The sequence below is a fragment of the Schistocerca gregaria genome, chromosome 3, assembly GCF_023897955.1.
Source record: "Schistocerca gregaria isolate iqSchGreg1 chromosome 3, iqSchGreg1.2, whole genome shotgun sequence".
NCBI lineage: Eukaryota > Metazoa > Arthropoda > Insecta > Orthoptera > Acrididae > Schistocerca > Schistocerca gregaria.
This window is the reverse complement of record NC_064922.1, coordinates 838,990,278-839,009,480: the sequence shown is the minus strand read 5'-3', so window position 1 is coordinate 839,009,480 and position 19,203 is coordinate 838,990,278. Positions and strand designations below refer to the sequence as shown.

The 19,203-nt window shown below is 41.5% G+C and overlaps 1 protein-coding gene across 1 annotated transcript in view; it reads right to left on the bottom strand.

Moving 5' to 3' along the window:
* Nucleotides 1-19,203, bottom strand: part of LOC126354700 (putative sodium-coupled neutral amino acid transporter 7) — a 70,581-nt gene that overhangs the window by 12,916 nt on the left and 38,462 nt on the right. Inside the window, exon 5 of the mRNA XM_050004517.1 lies at nucleotides 14,447-14,597. Coding sequence (XP_049860474.1) covers nucleotides 14,447-14,597 — 151 coding nt within the window. The remainder of the gene's footprint in view (nucleotides 1-14,446; nucleotides 14,598-19,203) is intronic.

Below are 19,203 nucleotides of genomic sequence, written 5' to 3'. Positions count from 1 at the left end.
GCAAAGATCCAGGCATGGGTATCAGAGGGAAGCCAAAGATATTCTAGTGTAATTACTGTGCCAGATTCAAACTAAAGAGGATGCATACAGAAGTAAAGAGGTATATAGTAGTATAAAGATAAACACAACTGTGTAGGCTCAAAAGATGTGTGAATGGCTAAAGAGGAAATGGAAAGAGGAGAAGACTGAAGAGTAAATGGGAGTGAAGTTGGTTAACATAGGTTCAGTCCAGGGGAATGGCGGGATGAGAGGATGTGTTGGAGTGCAAGTTACCATCTCCACAGTTCCGAGGGACTGGTGTTGGGTGGGAAAAGCCAAATGGCACATACAGTGTAGCAGGTTCCTAGGTCCCTAGAATTATGCTGGAGGGCATGCTCTGCTACTGGGCATTGGACATCTCCTAGGTGGACAGTTTGTGTGTGCCTGTTCATGCGATCAGCCAGTTTAGTTGTTGTCATACCAATGTAAAAGTCTGTGCAGTGCAGGCATGTCAGCTGATAAATGACATGTGTTGTTTCACATGTAACCCAGCCTTGAATTGTGTATGTTTTACCAGTAGTGGGGCTAGAGTAGGTGGTTGTGGGGGGGATGCATGGAGCATGTTTTGCAGTTGGGTCGGTTACAGGGGTAGGAACTGCTGGTTAGAGAAGGTGGTCTGGGAATATTGTAGGGTTTGGCAAGGATGTTACAGAGTTTAGAGAGGCAACGAAAGGCAACTCTGGGTGGTGTGGGGAGAATATTGTCAAGGGATGATCTCATTTCAGGGCTTGACCTGAGAAAGTCATATCCCTGGCGGATTAATTTGTTGATGTATTCGAGGCCAGGATAATCTTGGGTGACAAGGGGGATGCTTCTGTGTGGTCTGGGGGTAGGAAAATTGTTGTTGGATGGGGAGGAATGTGTGGCTTGGGAGATGTGTTTGTGGACAAGGTCTGCAGGATAGTTTTGGCAGAGGAAAGCACTGGTCAGGTTATTGGTTTTCAGCTATCAAAGTGAAGGTACTGTTGTTTGTTCTTGGGTTTAATATGGAAAGAGGTGTGGATGTGAGCTTTAACAAGATGAAGGTCAACACCCAATTAGGTGGCTTGGGTTTTGGAGAAGGACCAGGTGAAATTCAGATTCGAAAAGGAGTTGAGGTTATGGAGGAAATTAAGGGGTGTTTCTTCACCATGAGTCCAGACCGCAAAGATGCCATCTATAAACCTATACCAGGCCAGGGGAAGCAGCTGTTGAATCTTCAGGAAAGCCTCTTCCATGCGGCACATGAAGAGGTTGATATGATGGAGCCATCCTGGTTCCCATGACCGTTCCCCTGATTTGTTTGTAGGTCTGGCTTTCGAAAGTGAATTAATTATGAGTGAGGTTGAAGTTGGGAGGTCTGATAAGGAACGAGGTTTTTGGAAGATCTTCGGGTGGGCGTTGGGAGAGGTAGTGTTCATGGGCAGAGAGACCGTAGATTTGTGCGATGTTTGTGTAAAGGGATGTAGCACCTATGGTGACAAGAAAGGTTTCAGGTGGGAGGGGAGCGGAAATAAATTTGAGGCGTTCTAGGAAGTGGTTTGTGTCTTTGATGTAGGATGGGGGTCTGCGGGTGATAGGTTGGAGGTGTTGGTCTACCAGAGCTGAGATACGTTCTGTTGGGGTTCTAAAGCCTGCCACGATGGGATGGCCAGGATGGTTCTCTTTGTGGATTCTGGGTAATAGGTAGGGGTACGTGGCTCAGGTGGAGTGAACAGGTCTACCTTGTGAGGGACCTTGGATTTTTAGAATTTTCTGCAGCTCAGTCTGGATGGAGGGTATGGAATCCTGGGTAACAGCTTTGTAGGTTGAGGTGTCGGAGAGTTGACACAGTCATTCTGCCACATACTCCACACAGTCAAGTGCCACAGTTGTAGAGCCTTTATCCGCCGGGAGGATGGCAGTAGAACGGTCTGTTTTCAGCTCCTTAATGGCACAGGTATCAGCTGGGGTGATGTTGGGGGTTGTCAGGATGTTCTTCAAGAAGGACTGGGATGTGAGGAATTCCTGAAATGCCTGCAAGGGATGGTTCTGGGGGAGGGGAGGAGGATCGCTTTGAGAAGGCAGTCGGATCTGTTCTAGACAGGGTTCAATACTGTGTCTAGTATTTGTGAGCCGTGTTCGGGTGGTGAAGTGACATTTCCAGTTCAGGTTCCGGGTGAATGAGAGGAGATATTTCTTCTTATTATTACTATTTTAACTTTATTTCCTCCCCCCATGAACCATGGACCTTGCCGTTGGTGGGGAGGCTTGCGTGCCTCAGCGATACAACGGAGGGGTATCTGTTGAGAGGCCAGACAAACGTGTGGTTCCTGAAGAGGGGCAGCAGCCTTTTCAGTAGTTGCAGGGGCAACAGTCTGGATGATTGACTGATCTGGCCTTGCAACATTAACCAAAACGGCCTTGCTGTGCTGGTACTGCGAACGGCTGAAAGCAAGGGGAAACTACAGCCGTAATTTTTCCCGAGGACATGCAGCTTTACTGTATGATTAAATGATGATGGCATCCTCTTGGGTAAAATATTCCGGAGGTAAAATAGTCCCCCATTCGGATCTCCGGGCGGGGACTACTCAGGAGGATGTCGTTATCAGGAGAAAGAAAACTGGCGTTCTACGGATCGGAGCGTGGAATGTCAGATCCCTTAATCGGGCAGGTAGGTTAGAAAATTTAAAAAGGGAAATGGATAGGTTAAAGTTAGATATAGTGGGAATTAGTGAAGTTCGGTGGCAGGAGGAACAAGACTTCTGGTCAGGTGACTACAGAGTTATAAACACAAAATCAAATAGGGGTAATGCAGGAGTAGGTTTAATAATGAATAGGAAAATAGGAATGCGGGTAAGCTACTACAAACAGCATAGTGAACGCATTATTGTGGCCAAGATAGATACGAAGCCCACACCTACTACAGTAGTACAAGTTTATATGCCAACTAGCTCTGCAGATGATGAAGAAATTGAAAAAATGTACGATGAAATAAAAGAAATTATACAGACAGTGAAGGGAGACGAAAATTTAATAGTAATGGGTGACTGGAATTCGAGTGTAGGAAAAGGGAGAGAAGGAAACATAGTAGGTGAATATGGATTGGGGCTAAGAAATGAAAGAGGAAGCCGCCTAGTAGAATTTTGCACAGAGCACAACTTAATCATAGCTAACACTTGGTTTAAGAATCATGAAAGAAGGTTGTATACGTGGAAGAACCCTGGAGATACTAAAAGGTATCAAATAGATTATATAATGGTAAGACAGAGATTTAGGAACCAGGTTTTAAGTTGTAAGACATTTCCAGGAGCAGATGTGGACTCTGACCACAATCTATTGGTTATGACCTGTAGATTAAAACTGAAGAAACTGCAAAAATGTGGGAAATTAAGGAGATGGGACCTGGATAAACTGAAAGAACCAGGGGTTGTACAGAGTTTCAGGGAGAGCATAAGGGAACAATTGACAGGAATAGGGGAAAGAAATACAGTAGAAGAAGAATGGGTAGCTCTGAGGGATGTAGTAGTGAAGGCAGCAGAGGATAAAGTAGGTACAAAGACGAGGGCTGCTAGAAATCCTTGGGTAACAGAAGAAATATTGAATTTAATTGATGAACGGAGAAAATATAAAAATGCAGTAAATGAAGCAGGCAAAAAGGAATACAAACGTCTCAAAAATGAGATCGACAGGAAGTGCAAAATGGATAAACAGGGATGGCTCGAGGACAAATGTAAGGATGTAGAAGCTTATCTCACTAGGGGTAAAGTAGATACTGCCTACAGGAAAATTAAAGAGACCTTCGGAGAGAAGAGAACCACGTGTATGAATATCAAGAGCTCAGATGGCAGCCCAGTTCTAAGCAAAGAAGGGAAGGCAGAAAGGTGGAAGGAGTATATAGAAGGTTTATACAAGGGCGATGTACTTGAGGACAATATTATGGAAATAGAAGAGGATGTAGATGAAGACGAAATGGGAGATACGATACTGCGTGAAGAGTTTGACAGAGCACTGAAAGACCTGAGTCGAAACAAGGCCCCCGGAGTAGACAACATTCCATTAGAACTACTGACGGCCTTGGGAGAGCCAGTCATGACAAAACTCTACCAGCTGGTGAGCAAGATGTATGAGACAGGTGAAATACCCTCAGACTTCAAGAAGAATATAATAATTCCAATCCCAAAGAAAGCAGGTGTTGACAGATGTGAAAATTACCGAACTATCAGTTTAATAAGCCACGGCTGCAAAATACTAACGCGAATTCTTTACAGACGAATGGAAAAACTGGTAGATGCAGACCTCGGGGAAGATCAGTTTGGATTCCGTCGAAATGTTGGAACACGTGAGGCAATACTGACCTTACGACTTATCTTAGAAGAAAGATTAAGAAAAGGCAAACCTACGTTTCTAGCATTTGTAGACTTAGAGAAAGCTTTTGACAATGTTGACTGGAATACTCTTTTTCAAATTCTAAAGGTGGCAGGGGTAAAATACAGGGAGCGAAAGGCTATTTATAATTTGTACAGAAACCAGATGGCAGTAATAAGAGTCGAGGGGCATGAAAGGGAAGCAGTGATTGGGAAAGGAGTGAGACAGGGTTGTAGCCTCTCCCCGATGTTATTCAATCTGTATATTGAGCAAGCAGTAAAGGAAACAAAAGAAAAATTTGGAGTAGGTATTAAAATTCATGGAGACGAAGTAAAAACTTTGAGGTTCGCCGATGACATTGTAATTCTGTCAGAGACGGCAAAGGACTTGGAAGAGCAGTTGAACGGAATGGACAGTGTCTTGAAAGGAGGATATAAGATGAACATTAACAAAAGCAAAACGAGGATAATGGAATGTAGTCAAATTAAATCGGGTGATGCTGAGGGAATTAGATTAGGAAATGAGACACTTAAAGTAGTAAAGGAGTTTTGCTATTTAGGAAGTAAAATAACTGATGATGGTCGAAGTAGAGAGGATATAAAATGTAGACTGGCAATGGCAAGGAAGGCGTTTCTGAAGAAGAGAAATTTGTTAACATCGAATATAGATTTATGTATCAGGAAGTCGTTTCTGAAAGTATTTGTTTGGAGTGTAGCCATGTATGGAAGTGAAACATGGACGATAACTAGTTTGGACAAGAAGAGAATAGAAGCTTTCGAAATGTGGTGCTACAGAAGAATACTGAAGATAAGGTGGATAGATCACGTAACTAATCAGGAGGTATTGAATAGGATTGGGGAGAAGAGAAGTTTGTGGCACAACTTGACTAGAAGAAGGGATCGGTTGGTAGGACATGTTTTGAGGCATCAAGGGATCACAAATTTAGCATTGGAGGGCAGCGTGGAGGGTAAAAATCGTAGAGGGAGACCGAGAGATGAGTACACTAAGCAGATTCAGAAGGATGTAGGTTGCAGTAGGTACTGGGAGATGAAGCAGCTTGCACAGGATAGAGTAGCATGGAGAGCTGCATCAAACCAGTCTCAGGACTGAAGACAACAACAACAACAACTTTATTTATTTAATTTCCCTACCCACTATGTACCCTCATCCTATACCACATTATTTACATTCATTCTACAAACATGCATTCACCATAGCCAAACTGCACTCCCACATACTTTTCCTCCGGTCCTGCTTAACCTTTGGAATTACCCCCAAAGGACTTACCTTAAAAGTTCCCATCTCTGGGTGCAATCCCTCCTTCCATCAGTCTCTCTTGGACTTCTTGAACCTTCAATCCTTAGCCCTCACCAAACTTGTCCTGAATCTCTACACTACTTTGTGTAACCACCACTCCCAACAGCTCCCATCTCTCTTCAAAGACCTCCAACTCTCAAACCCCTGCTTGGAGAACACACTCAGGAACATAATCCTAGAAGCCAGCTGTAAACTTGAGTTCCATGCCACACACCATCTGAAAAAACTATCCATAGTGCTAGTGCAATATCTAAGAAGTGGGGCCCCTCTCCCTATCCCTCACAAACACCAACCACAACAGCACCTTTAACAAACCCCCCTCATAGCCAACAAACCTAGCCTAGCCACCCTACTCAAACTCCCACTCCCAGCACATACCCCACACAGACCAAATCTCAACTATAACCACAGTCAAATGCCACATTTAACCAGTCCAATTCAGTTCTAAACCTCTCATCCAGATTCCTCTCTTCTCCAGAGACATATGTTCTATCACCTTTAGCCCCTCGCCTAAATTCAACCACACTGCCCTGGTTAAAGAGCTCCTCTCATTCACCCAGAACCTCAATTGGAAATATCACTTCACCACCCAAACACAGCCCCCAACTACTAGACCCAGTGTTGAGCCCTGTCTAGAACAGTTCCGATTGCCTTCTCAGTGGGATCCTCTTCCTTTCCTCCAGAACCATCCCTTGCAGACATTTCAGGAATTCCTCACATCCAGTGTTGCCTCCCAGTCCTTCTGGAAGAACATCCCGACAACCCCCAACATCACCCCAGCTGAATCCTGTGCCATTAAGGAGCTGAAAACAGACCGTTCTACTGCCATCCTCCCAGCGGATAAAGGCTCTACAACTGTGGAACTTGACTGTGTGGAGTATGTGGCCGAAGGACTGAGTCAACTCTCCAACACCTCAGCCTACAAAGCTGTTACCCAGGAACCCGTTCCCTCCATCCAGACTCAGCTGCAGAAAATCCTAAAAATCCAAGGTCCCTCATAAGGCCTCACAACGGCTTCCATAGACCTACTCACTCCACCTGAGCCACTTACCCCTACCTTCTACCTATTACCCAAAGTCCACATAGAGAACCATCCTGGCCATCCCATTGTGGCAGGATTTAAGCCCCAAAAGAATGTATCTCAGCTCTGGTAAACCAACACCTCCAACCTATCACCCAGACTCCCATCCTACATCAAAGACGCAAACCACTTCCTAGAACGCGTCAAATCCATTTCCACTCCCCTCCCACCTGAAACCTTTCTTGTCACCTTTACACAAACATCCCACATACCCATGGCCTTTCTGCCCATGAACACTACCTCTCACAATGCCCACCCGAAGATCTTCCAAAAACCTCGTTCCTTATCACACTTACCAACTTCATCCTCACCCATAATTACTTCACTTTTGAAGGCCAGACCTACAAACAAATCAGGGGAACTACCATGGGAACCAGGATGGCTACGTCCTATGCCAACCTCTTCAGGGGCAGCATGAAGACTCAACAGTTGCTTCCCCTGACCTGGTATAGGTTTATAGATGGCATCTTTGCAGTCTGGACTCATGGTGAAGAAACACCCCTTAATTTCCTTCTTAACCTCAACTCCATTTCGAATCTGAGTTTCACCTGGTCCTTCCCCAAAACCAAAGCCACCTTCCTGGATGTTGACCTTCATCTTGTTGAAGCTCACATCCACACCTCTGTCCACATCAAACCCACAAACAAACAACAGTACCTTCACTTTGATAGCTGAAATCCATTCCACATCAAACACTCCCTTCCCTACAGCCTAGGTATTCATGGCAAACGTATCTGCTCCAGTGGCCAATCCCTCAACAATTACACCAATAATCTGACCAGTGCTTTCCTCTGCCGAAACTATCCTGCAGGCCTTATCCACAAACACATCTCCTGACCAACACATTCCTCCCCATCCAACAACAATGTTCCTACCCCCAGACCACACAGAAGCATCCCCCTTGTCACCCAAGATTAGCCTGGCCTCGAATACATCAACAAATTACTCCGCCAGAGATATGACTTTCTCATGTCAAGCCCTGAAATGAGATCATCCCTTGACAATATTCTCCCCACACCACCCAGAGTTGCCTTTCATCGCCTCCCTAACCTCTGTAACATCCTTGCCAAACCCTACAATATTCCCAGCCCACCTTCTCTACCCAGTAGTTCCTACCCCTGTAACTGATCCCACTGCAAAACCTGCCCCATGCATCCCCCCACAAGCACCTACTCCAGCCCCACTACTGGTAAAACATACACAATTCAAGGCAGGGCCACATGTGAAACAACACATGTCATTTATCAGCTGACATTCCTGCATTGCACAACCTTTTACATTGGTATTGTTGTTGTTGTTGTGGTCTTCCGTCATGAGACTGGTTTGATGCAGCTCTCCATGCTACTCTATCCTGTGCAAGCTTCTTCATCTCCCAGTACTTGCTGCAAACTACATCCTTCTGAATCTGCTTAGTGTATTCATCTCTTGGTCTCCCTCTACGATTTTTACCCTCCACGCTGCCCTCCAATGCTAAATTTGTGATCCCTTGATGCCTCAGAACATGTCCTACCAACCGATCCCTTCTTCTAGTCAAGTTGTGCCACAAACTCCTCTTCTCCCCAATTCTATTCAATACCCCCTCATTAGTTATGTGATCTACCCATCTAATCTTCAGCATTCTTCTGTAGCACCACATTTCCAAAGCTTCTATTCTCTTCTTGCCCAAACTAGTTATTGTCCATGTTTCACTTCCATACATGGCTACACTCCATACAAATACTTTCAGAAACGAATTCCTGACCGTTAAATCTATACTCGATGTTAACAAATTTTTCTTCTTCAGAAACGCTTTCCTTGCCATTGCCAGTCTACATTTTATATCCTCTCTACTTCGACCATCATCAGTTATTTTACTCCCTAAATAGCAAAACTCCTTTACTACATTAAGTGTCTTATTTCCTAATCTAATTCCCTCAGCATCACCTGACTTAATTTGACTACATTCCATTATCCTCGTTTTGCTTTTGTTGATGCTGATCTTACATTGTCATTTCAAGACACTGTCCATTCCGTTCAACTGCTCTTCCAAGTCCTTTGCTGTCTCTGACAGAATTACAATGTCATCGGCAAACCAAAAAGTTTTTATTTCTTCTCCATGAATTTTAATACCTACTCCAAATTTATCTTTTGAATCCTTCACTGCTTGCACAACATACAGATTGAATTACATCGAGGAGAGGCTACAACCCTGTCTCACTCTCTTCCCAACCACAGCTTCCCTTTCATGTCCCTCGACTCTAATAACTGCCATCTGGTTTCTGTACAAATTGTAAATAGCCTTTCGCTCCCTGTATTTTACCCCTGCCACCTTTAAAATTTGAAAGAGAGTATTCCAGTCAACATTGTTAAAAGCTTTCTCTAAGTCTACAAATGCTAGAAACGTAGGTTTGCCTTTTCTTAATCTTTCTTCTAAGATAAGTCGTAAGGTTAGTATTGCCTCACGTGTTCCAACATTTCTGCGGAATCCAAACTGATCTTCCACAAGGTCCGCTTCTACCAGTTTTTCCATTCGTCTGTAAAGAATTCGTGTTAGTATTTTGCAGCTGTGACTTATTAAACTGATAGTTCGGTAATTTTCACATCTGTCAACACCTGCTTTCTTTGGGATTGGAATTATTATATTCTTCTTGAAGTCTGAGGGTATTTTGCCTGTCTCATAAATCTTGCTCACCAGATGGTTGAGTTTTGTCATGACTGGCTCTCCCAAGGCCGTCAGTAGTTCTAATGGAATGTTGTCTACTCCCGGGGCCTTGTTTCGACTCACATCTTTCAGTGCTCTGTCAAACTCTTCCCGCAGTATTGTATCTCCCATTTCATCTTCATCTGCATCCTCTTCCATTTCCAGTACATCGCCCTTGTATAAACCTTCTATATACTCCTTCCACCGTTCCGCCTTCCCTTCTTTGCTTAGAACTGGGTTTCCATCTGAGCTGTTGATATTCATGCAAGTAGCTCTCTTTTCTCCAAAGGTCTCTTTAATTTTCCTGTAGGCAGTATCTATCTTACCCCTAGTGAGATAAGCCTCTATATCCTTACATTTGTCCTCTAACCATCCCTGCTTAGCCATTTTGCACTTCCTGTCAATCTCATTTTTGAGACGTTTGTATTCCTTTTTGCCTGCTTCATTTACTGCATTTTTCTATTTTCCCCTTTCATCAATTAAATTCAATATTTCTTCTGTTACCCAAGGATTTCTAGCAGCCCTCGTCATTTTACCTACTTTATCCTCTGCTGCCTTCACTACTTCATCCCTCAGAGCTACCCATTCTTCTTCTACTGTATTTCTTTCCTCCATTCCTGTCAATTGTTCCCTTATGCTCTCCCTGAAACTCTACAACCTCTGGTTCTTTCAGTTTATCCAGGTCCCATCTCCTTAAATTAGCACCTTTTTGTAGTTTCTTCAGTTTTAATCTACACAACCTTCTTTTATGATTCTTGAACCAAGTATTAGCTATGATTAAGTTATGCTCTGTGCAAAATTCTACCAGACGGCTTCCTCTTTCATTTCTTCCCCCCAATCCATATTCACCTACTATGTTTCCTTCTCTCCCTTTTCCTACTCTCGAATTCCAGTCACCCACGACTATTAAATTTTCGTCTCCCTTCACTACCTGAATAATTTCTTTTATCTCATCATAGATTTCCTCAATTTCTTCATCATCTGCAGATCTAGTTGGCATATAAACTTGTACTACTGTAGTAGGCATGGGCTTTGTGTCTATCTTGGCCACAATAATGCATTCACTATGCTGTTTGTAGTAGCTTACCCGCACTCCTATTTTTTTATTTATTATTAAACCTACTCCTGCATTACCCCTATTTGATTTTGTTTTTATAACACTGTATTCTCCTGACCAAAAGTCTTATTCCTCCTGCCACCGAACTTACTAATTCCCACTATATCTAACTTTAACCTATCCATTTCCCTTTTTAAATTTTCTAACCTACCTGCCCGATTAAGGGATCTGACATTCCACGCTCCGATCTGTAGAACGCCAGTTTTCTTTTTCCTGATAACGACGTCCTCTTGGGTAGTCCCCGCCCGGAGATCAGAATGGGGGACTATTTTACCTCCGGAATATTTTACCCAAGAGGACGACATCATTTAATCATACAGTAAACCTGCATGCCCTCGGGAAAGATTACGGCTGTAGTTTCCCCTTGCTTTCAGCCGTTCGCAGTACCAGCACAGCAAGGCCGTTTTGGTTAATGTTACAAGGCCAGATCAGTCAATCATCCAGACTGTTGCCCCTGCAACTACTGAAAATGCTGCTGCCCCTCTTCAGGAACCACATGTTTGTCTGGCCTCTCAACAGATACCCCTCTGTTGTGGTTGCACCTACGGTACGGCCATCTGTATCGCTGAGGCAAGCAAGCCTCCCCACCAACGGCAAGGTCCATGGTTCGTTGGTATGACAACAACTAAACTGGCTGAGTACATGAACAGGCACAGACGAACTGTCCGCCTAGGAGATGTCCAATACCCAGTAGCAGAGCATACCCTCCAGCATAATTCTAGGGACCTAGGAACCTGCTACACCGTATGTGCCATTTGGCTTCTCCCACCCAACACCAGCCCTCGGAACTGCGCAGATAGGAACTTGCACTCCAACACATCCTTTCATCCTGCCATCCCCCTGGACTGAACCTATGTTAACCAACTTCACCCCCATTTACTCTTCAGTCTTCTGCTCTTTCCCTTTCCTCTTTAGCCATTCACACATCTTTTCAGCCTACATAGTTGTGTTTATCTTTATACTATGTATCTCTTTACTTCTGTATGCATCCTCTTTGGTTTGAAGCTGGCACAGTCTTACAGTAGAATATCTTTGGCTTCCCTCAGACACCCATGCCTCCATCTTGGATTTACACACACACACACACACACACACACTAGTTCAAGGAGCTGTGGTAGGACCAAGTGATAATCCTTGTTAATGGAATGGTGGGAGGATTTATATTCCCTTGTATTGCAGTGTTTTATGTTCATCCAACTACAATTGTTGTTGTTGTTGTTGTTGTGGTCTTCAGTCCCGAGACTGGTTTGATGCAGCTCTCCATGCTACTCTATCCTGTGCAAGCTCCTTCATCTCCCAGTACCTACTGCAACCTACATCCTTCTGAATCTGCTTAGTGTATTCATCTCTTTGTCTCCCTCTACGATTTTTACCCTCCACGCTGCCCTCCAATACTAAATTGGTGATCCCTCGATGCCTCAGAACATGTCCTACCAACCGATCCCTTCTTCTAGTTGTGCCACAAGCTCCTCTTCTCCCCAATTCTATTCAATACCTCCTCATTAGTTATGTGATCTACCTATCTAATCTTCAGCATTCTTCTGTAGCACCACATTTCGAAAGCTTCTATTCTCTTCTTGTCTAAACTATTTATCGTCCACGTTTCACTTCCATACATGGCTACATTCCATACAAATACTTTCAGAAACGACTTCCTGACATCTAAATCTATACTCGATGTTAACAAATTTTTCTTCTTCAGAAACGCTTTCCTTACCATTGCCAGTCTACATTTTATATCCACTCTACTTCAACGATCATCAGTTATTTTTTTCCCCAAATGGCAAAACTCCTTTACTACTTTAAGTGTCTCATTTCCTAATCTAATTCCCTCAGCGGAAAAAACAAATACATCTAGTTGGCATCAAAAATATTAATAAATGGGAATGAGTAGTTTTCATTCTCCATATAAAAAAATATAGCAACTGACTTCCCCATCTCTTCCACAACTATGGAACAATAAAAGTAATATGAGAAGATGCATGGAAAGATTGAAGTGGATATTCCATATTTACTGTCCAAGACAGCTTTTCCTTTACACACTACCACGGCTCATAAAAATATCTTTCCTGCAACATCTTTGACCATCACAAAACTATTTCGTAACACCTCAGATTATCTGCTATTATTCCTCAGAATAATACTATTTCAATCATTAGTGACTTAGTAGCTCAACAGGCAAGAAGTCAATCATTGTTCAAAGATGTGGGTAAGACATTTCCACACACACTGTAGCAGTGCAAGTTGCGACCATCCACTCGGTCTGACATTAATTACAATATTTTTTTCTTTCTTTGGTCTTGTTTTATGAATGATCTGCATACAGCTATTCCACTGACTGAGAATCTTTAAGATTTATTATTCAAAACAGAATTTCCAGACTGCTGATGACAACAGGCCAATTAATTTGCTTTAAAATGATTTCAATAAAAATATATCCATAATTTAAGATGTTCCACAAGCATGAGGCTACAGAATTTGGAATGACCTAATAAGTATTTACAACTGAAGTGTTATAGCTCTGATTAAAGCCCTCATGTCTCTCTTCTTAGCAAACATTTTGCTTTTTACAAAAATGTCACATTTCAAAAGTTATTCGTAATTGAAGTTTTCTTCTTCCAGAGTGTTTCATTTTTAAATAGCCATTATTTCCATTTCCAAAATTCAGTTACCTAGTTTTGAAGCTCTAATTTTTCTGACTGGAAAACTGTGCACTTCCATTAAGAAAACATGTTAGTATATTAAGTATTCAATCTAGAAAATTTCATATTTTAACCGATTTTGGCAGGAGTATTGAATCCTGCAAGAGTACATTCCCTCTGAACTGCGGAGATGGGAACTCGCACTCCAGCACATCCTTTCATCCCGCCATCCCCCTGGACTGAACCTACGTTAAACAACCTCACTACCATTTACTTTTCAGTCTTCTCCTCTTTTCCTTTCCTCTTTAGCCATTCATGCATCTTTTCATCCTACATCTTTATACTATACACCTCTTTACTTCTGTATGCATCCTCTTTGGTTTGAAGCTGGCACAGTACCTACAGTAGAATATCTTTGGCTTCCCTCTGACAACCATGCCTCCATCCTTGCTACCCTCCCTGTTTTCCTTTCCCTGTTGCTTCATAACCTGGGTTGTGAGTAACTAAATCCACTTTCCCTTCTTCCCTTTCTTTCCCCTCTCTCTTTCCTCATGAAGGAAGATTTATTCCGAAAGCTAGGAACTTAAATTTTCGGTTGTTTTTTGTGTTTCTATCGGCTGTACTGAGCTGAGGTAAGTACTGGCCAGCCCCTCTATCTCTTTGAATGTACTGTATAAATTATCATATACCGGCTGATCAATATAATAATGATTGTGTTAACAAATATGTGAAAGTATCAAGATAATTGCTGTAGCACTGCATTCATCATTTCAAATTTGTCATTGATCCTCATTTCGCCGAGACACCAAAAACTAGAAGACCAGCTAACAAGGTCTAGCGTAGCAAACAGGTTAGTCAGACAGCATGGCATGGAAAATTTCAAGACATTGCAGGGACATTATTGACCTCATACTTTATAGCCAATGGTTATTAACCTCAATTTGTATGGATATTAAGCAGTAAGAAATATAGCAATGTGGCCAGACACAATTCTCTACTTTCATATTTTATACCTAAACAGCCTCACACATCCAGAGTGATCAATTTCAGCATACCTAGAAGGTCTGAAGTGAGTGAGTGCTGTATATATTTGTCTCATGAAAGTAACAGTAAACTGAAACCACCACCACCACCACCACCACCACCACCACCACCACCACCACCACAACCACCACCACTGATGATGATGGGTCAAGAGGTAGGATTGTGTTTAGTATAAAGCAAGTTATATTGTAAATACAAACCTGGTATCCAAAACAAATAACGGGGACCACCAGAAACACATCAGTCCATTCTGTTGGACTAGTTTTAACTGGACCAGGAGTAAATTCTCCTGCGAATTTTTGGTACACTATGAGCACCACAACATAAAAGACAGCACCCACACCCAAATAGCTGCAAAAAATCAAGCAAGCATGAAGGATGGTCTCATTTCTAAAATTGCACATTTGAAATAATGCATCAAAAGCATACATTAAAACCTACAATAGGTCTGAAAATAAGTTATACATGATTCATCAGTTTCTCTGTCATAAATAAAAGCTCTGGAACATATGTAACCTCATCCATGACTGATACTTAGAACGTCCACAACTGGATAATAATGTCGTGTGTCTACTCCCCCCCCCCCCCCCCTCCCCTCACCTCCCCCTGAACATTTATATTTATCCCCAAAGAATTAGAATTTTAATTTTGGATGACAGCATCCATTTAATTTACAAATTTCATTGAGTCTTTGGCAGAATTATGATTAAATATGCTTTACATCTTCCATTAATATTTATATCTCTATACTACCTCTGTAGTTCTAAACAAAAAGAATCAGCCATGTAAGATGCTATCTTATCATACCGTGAACAGGGGTAACTACACAATTCAGAAGGAAATTGTGTGATGGAAGCACACACTATTTACATGGTAAACAAAACTTGCTGTATAAAATAATTTTAAATGACAAACATTAGTCAGACTCATTTATAAAAGCATGAAGCGTGTTTGGCTGCAGCTCAGCTCAGTGAAAGAGTGCAATACACGCCCATACAGGTAACAGTTTTGAGATATGTTTACTGATTTACTTGATCTACAAAACTACATTCATTATAGAGGATAATATTGTTGCAATTGTTGAAAGGAGCTTATACCTTCTTGTTATGACAATTATTAAAAACAGACATGCACTGTGAAGACAGCGTATATACAGAGTGTTACAGAATGATGACATTCACAAAATTTTGGAAAAGGAACCTGTTGACAGAAATGTGAAACAGTTTCTACAGCACTATGCACTTTCGATGCATTTGGTAAGTGAAATGAAACACCACAATACTGTAGTTTGGAAAACTTTTATTGCTAAAACAGTAGAGCACAATCAAATATTGTAAACTGGCATAAATGTTCGATGTAATGACCACCAACTTCATTATATAATGTGCAATGACAAACCATGTTTTGTCTGATGGTAAAATTTCACACTCCCTTCTGAAGGTATCAAATGCTGCAAAGATGCACACAATACACTGTACTCAGAACTGTTTCTACTGGTGTTGGGTACACAAGTGACTTTACATAACCACAGAGGAAAGAGTCAAGAGGAGTGAGGTCAGAGGAGCACACATGCCAAGGGACAGGTGCTCCCTTTCGATTACTCTGAAGTTGTTCGTGAGATATAACCCTCACTCAACAATCAAGGTGTGCTGGAGCACCATCATGCTGAAACCACAAACTAGTGCACACTGCAATGAAATGTCCACCAGAAGTTCAGACAATGCACCTCAAGGTTCAAAACCATGCACCATTCAAATGATCTGGTACGATGTGTGGTTCAATAAGGTAATCTCTAAGAATTTCAGCCCAAATATTTAAGCTGTGAATCTCACATGGTAACTTCTTGTTCAGGTGGTGTGTGGATTTTTAACAGTCCATTGGTGGATATTTCAGGAGTTACAAACACACTCCCTCACGCAAGTTGACTTATCAGTAAACAGCATATGGTCTGGTCTGGGAAATTGGGGACAGCAGCACACTGATTAAGGAACTACTGCATAAACTGTACCATGGTTCAAAATCAGGCTGTCCTAGAGTCTGAATTGGTTTATCACGGAATGGCTGCACGTAAACACTATGCAAAGCTGCCCAGACAGACAGTGATCTAACAACATTGCCTTCAAATTCAAGGGTTTGTGTCCTCCTCCTTGCACCTGTCTGATGTGTATCAGATGACATGATTTCTCTCCACCATACTATGATCAACTTTGGTGAATAAATTGATGCTTGAAAGTCAGCTGTTTGAATATGGTCCTGTTCACAACCAACGAGCAGCACAGACATTCTCATGGGCTTCACCATAACACAAATGCGTATCAGCAAGCTCTGCAAATGTGTAAAATAACACAATAGAACATAGCTATAATATGTACACTGACTCATGTTAACTAGCTGTGTGATTACAGCATATTGCTGGTGGATGGAAGGGGGAGAACTGGTGGATGACAAGCATTAAATAACCAACTTCCTGTACACACCATAATTGTGTGTTTAGTCTTCTGTCTCCTGGAGTTAGAAAACATGAATGGATGGAAGCGTAGCTACCCAAATAACAGTGTAATGTAATTAGATAGATAAAACAAAATTTACTCACCAAGCAATGGCAGGAGAACACACATGTAAAGGTATTGCTATCTGGAAGTTTTCAGAGCCACTAGCTCTTTCAGGCAGAAGGGTTGAAGGGGAAGGAAGAGGTGTGAAGGAAAAGGACTGGTGAGGTTTAGTAGAGTGTTCAGGAAATGCACCTAGAACTCTAGGTCAGGGGAGACTTACTAGACGTGATGAGAAGGTACAAAAGACTGTAGCTTAAAGGTGAAAGATAGAGTAATATGCACAAGAGAGGATATTGACAAAACACCACACACAAATTAATAAGAGCAGAAAGCCGCGTGAATTGTGAATTGTATGTGGTGGATGCATGATGTCGTGAAAAATAAGACAGGTCGGGAAATGAAAGATTATAGAAAACGGAAAGGTAATGTACATAAGAATAGTTACTGAGAACAAATGCTGAGACCGGAAGATTTAGCATAAATTAAGGCGTGCTGGGTGGTGAGAACTGAGAGCATGTTGTAACACTAGTCCCCCCCAACTGTGGAATTATGAGGAACTGGTGTCTGGGGGGAAGAATCCAGATAGCACAGATGGTGAAACTGGCACTGAGATCATGACTATCACGTTGCAGAGCATGCTCTGCAACAAGATATTGTGTGTTGCCAGTAATTGTGTGTTGCCAGTACACACCCTCTGCCTATGCCCATTCATCATAACTGATAACTTGGTGGTCATCATGCCAATGTACACAGCAGAACAATGTTTACATAACAGATGGTATATGTAGTGTGTCATTTCACAGATAGCTCTGCCTTCGAAAGTACGTATTTTGTCACTTTTCTGCTCTAACTCATGCACTGTATTTGGTCAGCAATCTCTGCTCCACATTGCATATTACCCTATCTCCCATCTTTAAGCTTTAAGCTTTTAGGTTTTCAAATTCGTATGTTGCAGTCCCCAACAATCAGTCTTCTCTTTGCACCCTGGCTGGAAAGCCTCCCCTGACAAGGGGTTCTAGACAATTTTTTGAACTCTCCTAAACCTTGTCAGTCCTTTTCCCCTGTTCCTTCCCCTTCAACCATTATGCCAGGAGAAACAGCCACTGATTCCAAAAGCTTGCAAACTTCAGTACCTTTATGTGTGTGTTCTCCTGCTGCCACTTAGTGAGTAGATCTTTTAGCTATCCACTTACATTATATTTTCAAAAAATGATTATTTGCATTGACATACCCAAAAAATACATCAAACAAATCTTAATGCTGTAGAAATTTTACTACATTTCTGGCTATAATTTTACTACATTTCTGGCTATAGGTTCCTTACTGCAAAGTGTTCCACATGTCGTCCTTCAAAAATCCCAAATTTTTAAAATGTCATTCCATAACATCTTGTGTATCAACTTAAGAATTAATTGTGAGATAGCAGCCATAACATTCAAAATTATTGCATGCTACCCACAAATAATTGAATTTACATTTGACATAAACTAGTCTAATGAAAATAATGCTGGAGCATGTTGTTGGGAAGCAATAAGTGTAATGATAAGACAAACCACATTTACATTGATAAGAACAGGTGCTACACATTGCTAAAGAGGAAAGAAAAGCACAGACACACAGATATGGCAAAGACAATCAGTTACGATCAGTGTTTCATTTTTGGCAGATAAAATGAATGAAAGATACTGCAAACAGTTGGAAAATCAACTTGAGTACTGTAACCATTAGAGAAGCAGCTAGTTGAAAGAAGAAAACATTAGACTAGAATAAAATACAATAGGATCTTTATTGTCACATGACACATTATATCCAATCATTTGATTGAAACATTGGAGACTCGTCATGCAAAAAAAAAAATGATACATTAAAAGAAAGTACATGCATGCACCCAGAAGCACATTACAACATGAAAAGATAAATACCCATTACATTTCTCCTTGTTTTTTAAAAATTTCCACAATGGTTTAACTTTTTTCTTTTTAAGGATTTTACATGCTAGCTTTTGTTGTTTATAGATATGGACATACATAAAAATAATACATACCTCCATAAATAAGGAACATGTTGATATACCTAGATACTTAGATACATAGTTTATATACATACATAATTCATAAATATGGACACACATAAAAAGAACATATACCTTCATAAAAAGAGAACCTATGCATACACACAATGTAGAAAAAGCACACAAACAAACCAAATTTAATATCTCCTACTGATCCTCCTTGTTTATAAAATTATCCACACTGTAGTAACATTTACTTTTTGTCATGCAATATGGAATATTTCAAATAATGCTAGTCTGTGGCAAGGTAACATGATCTTGTTTATGCCTTGTTTCATAAGCATGTGAAAACAAATTTCCTTCAAAAAGGTGTGGGGTTTTTAGCTCAAAGAGA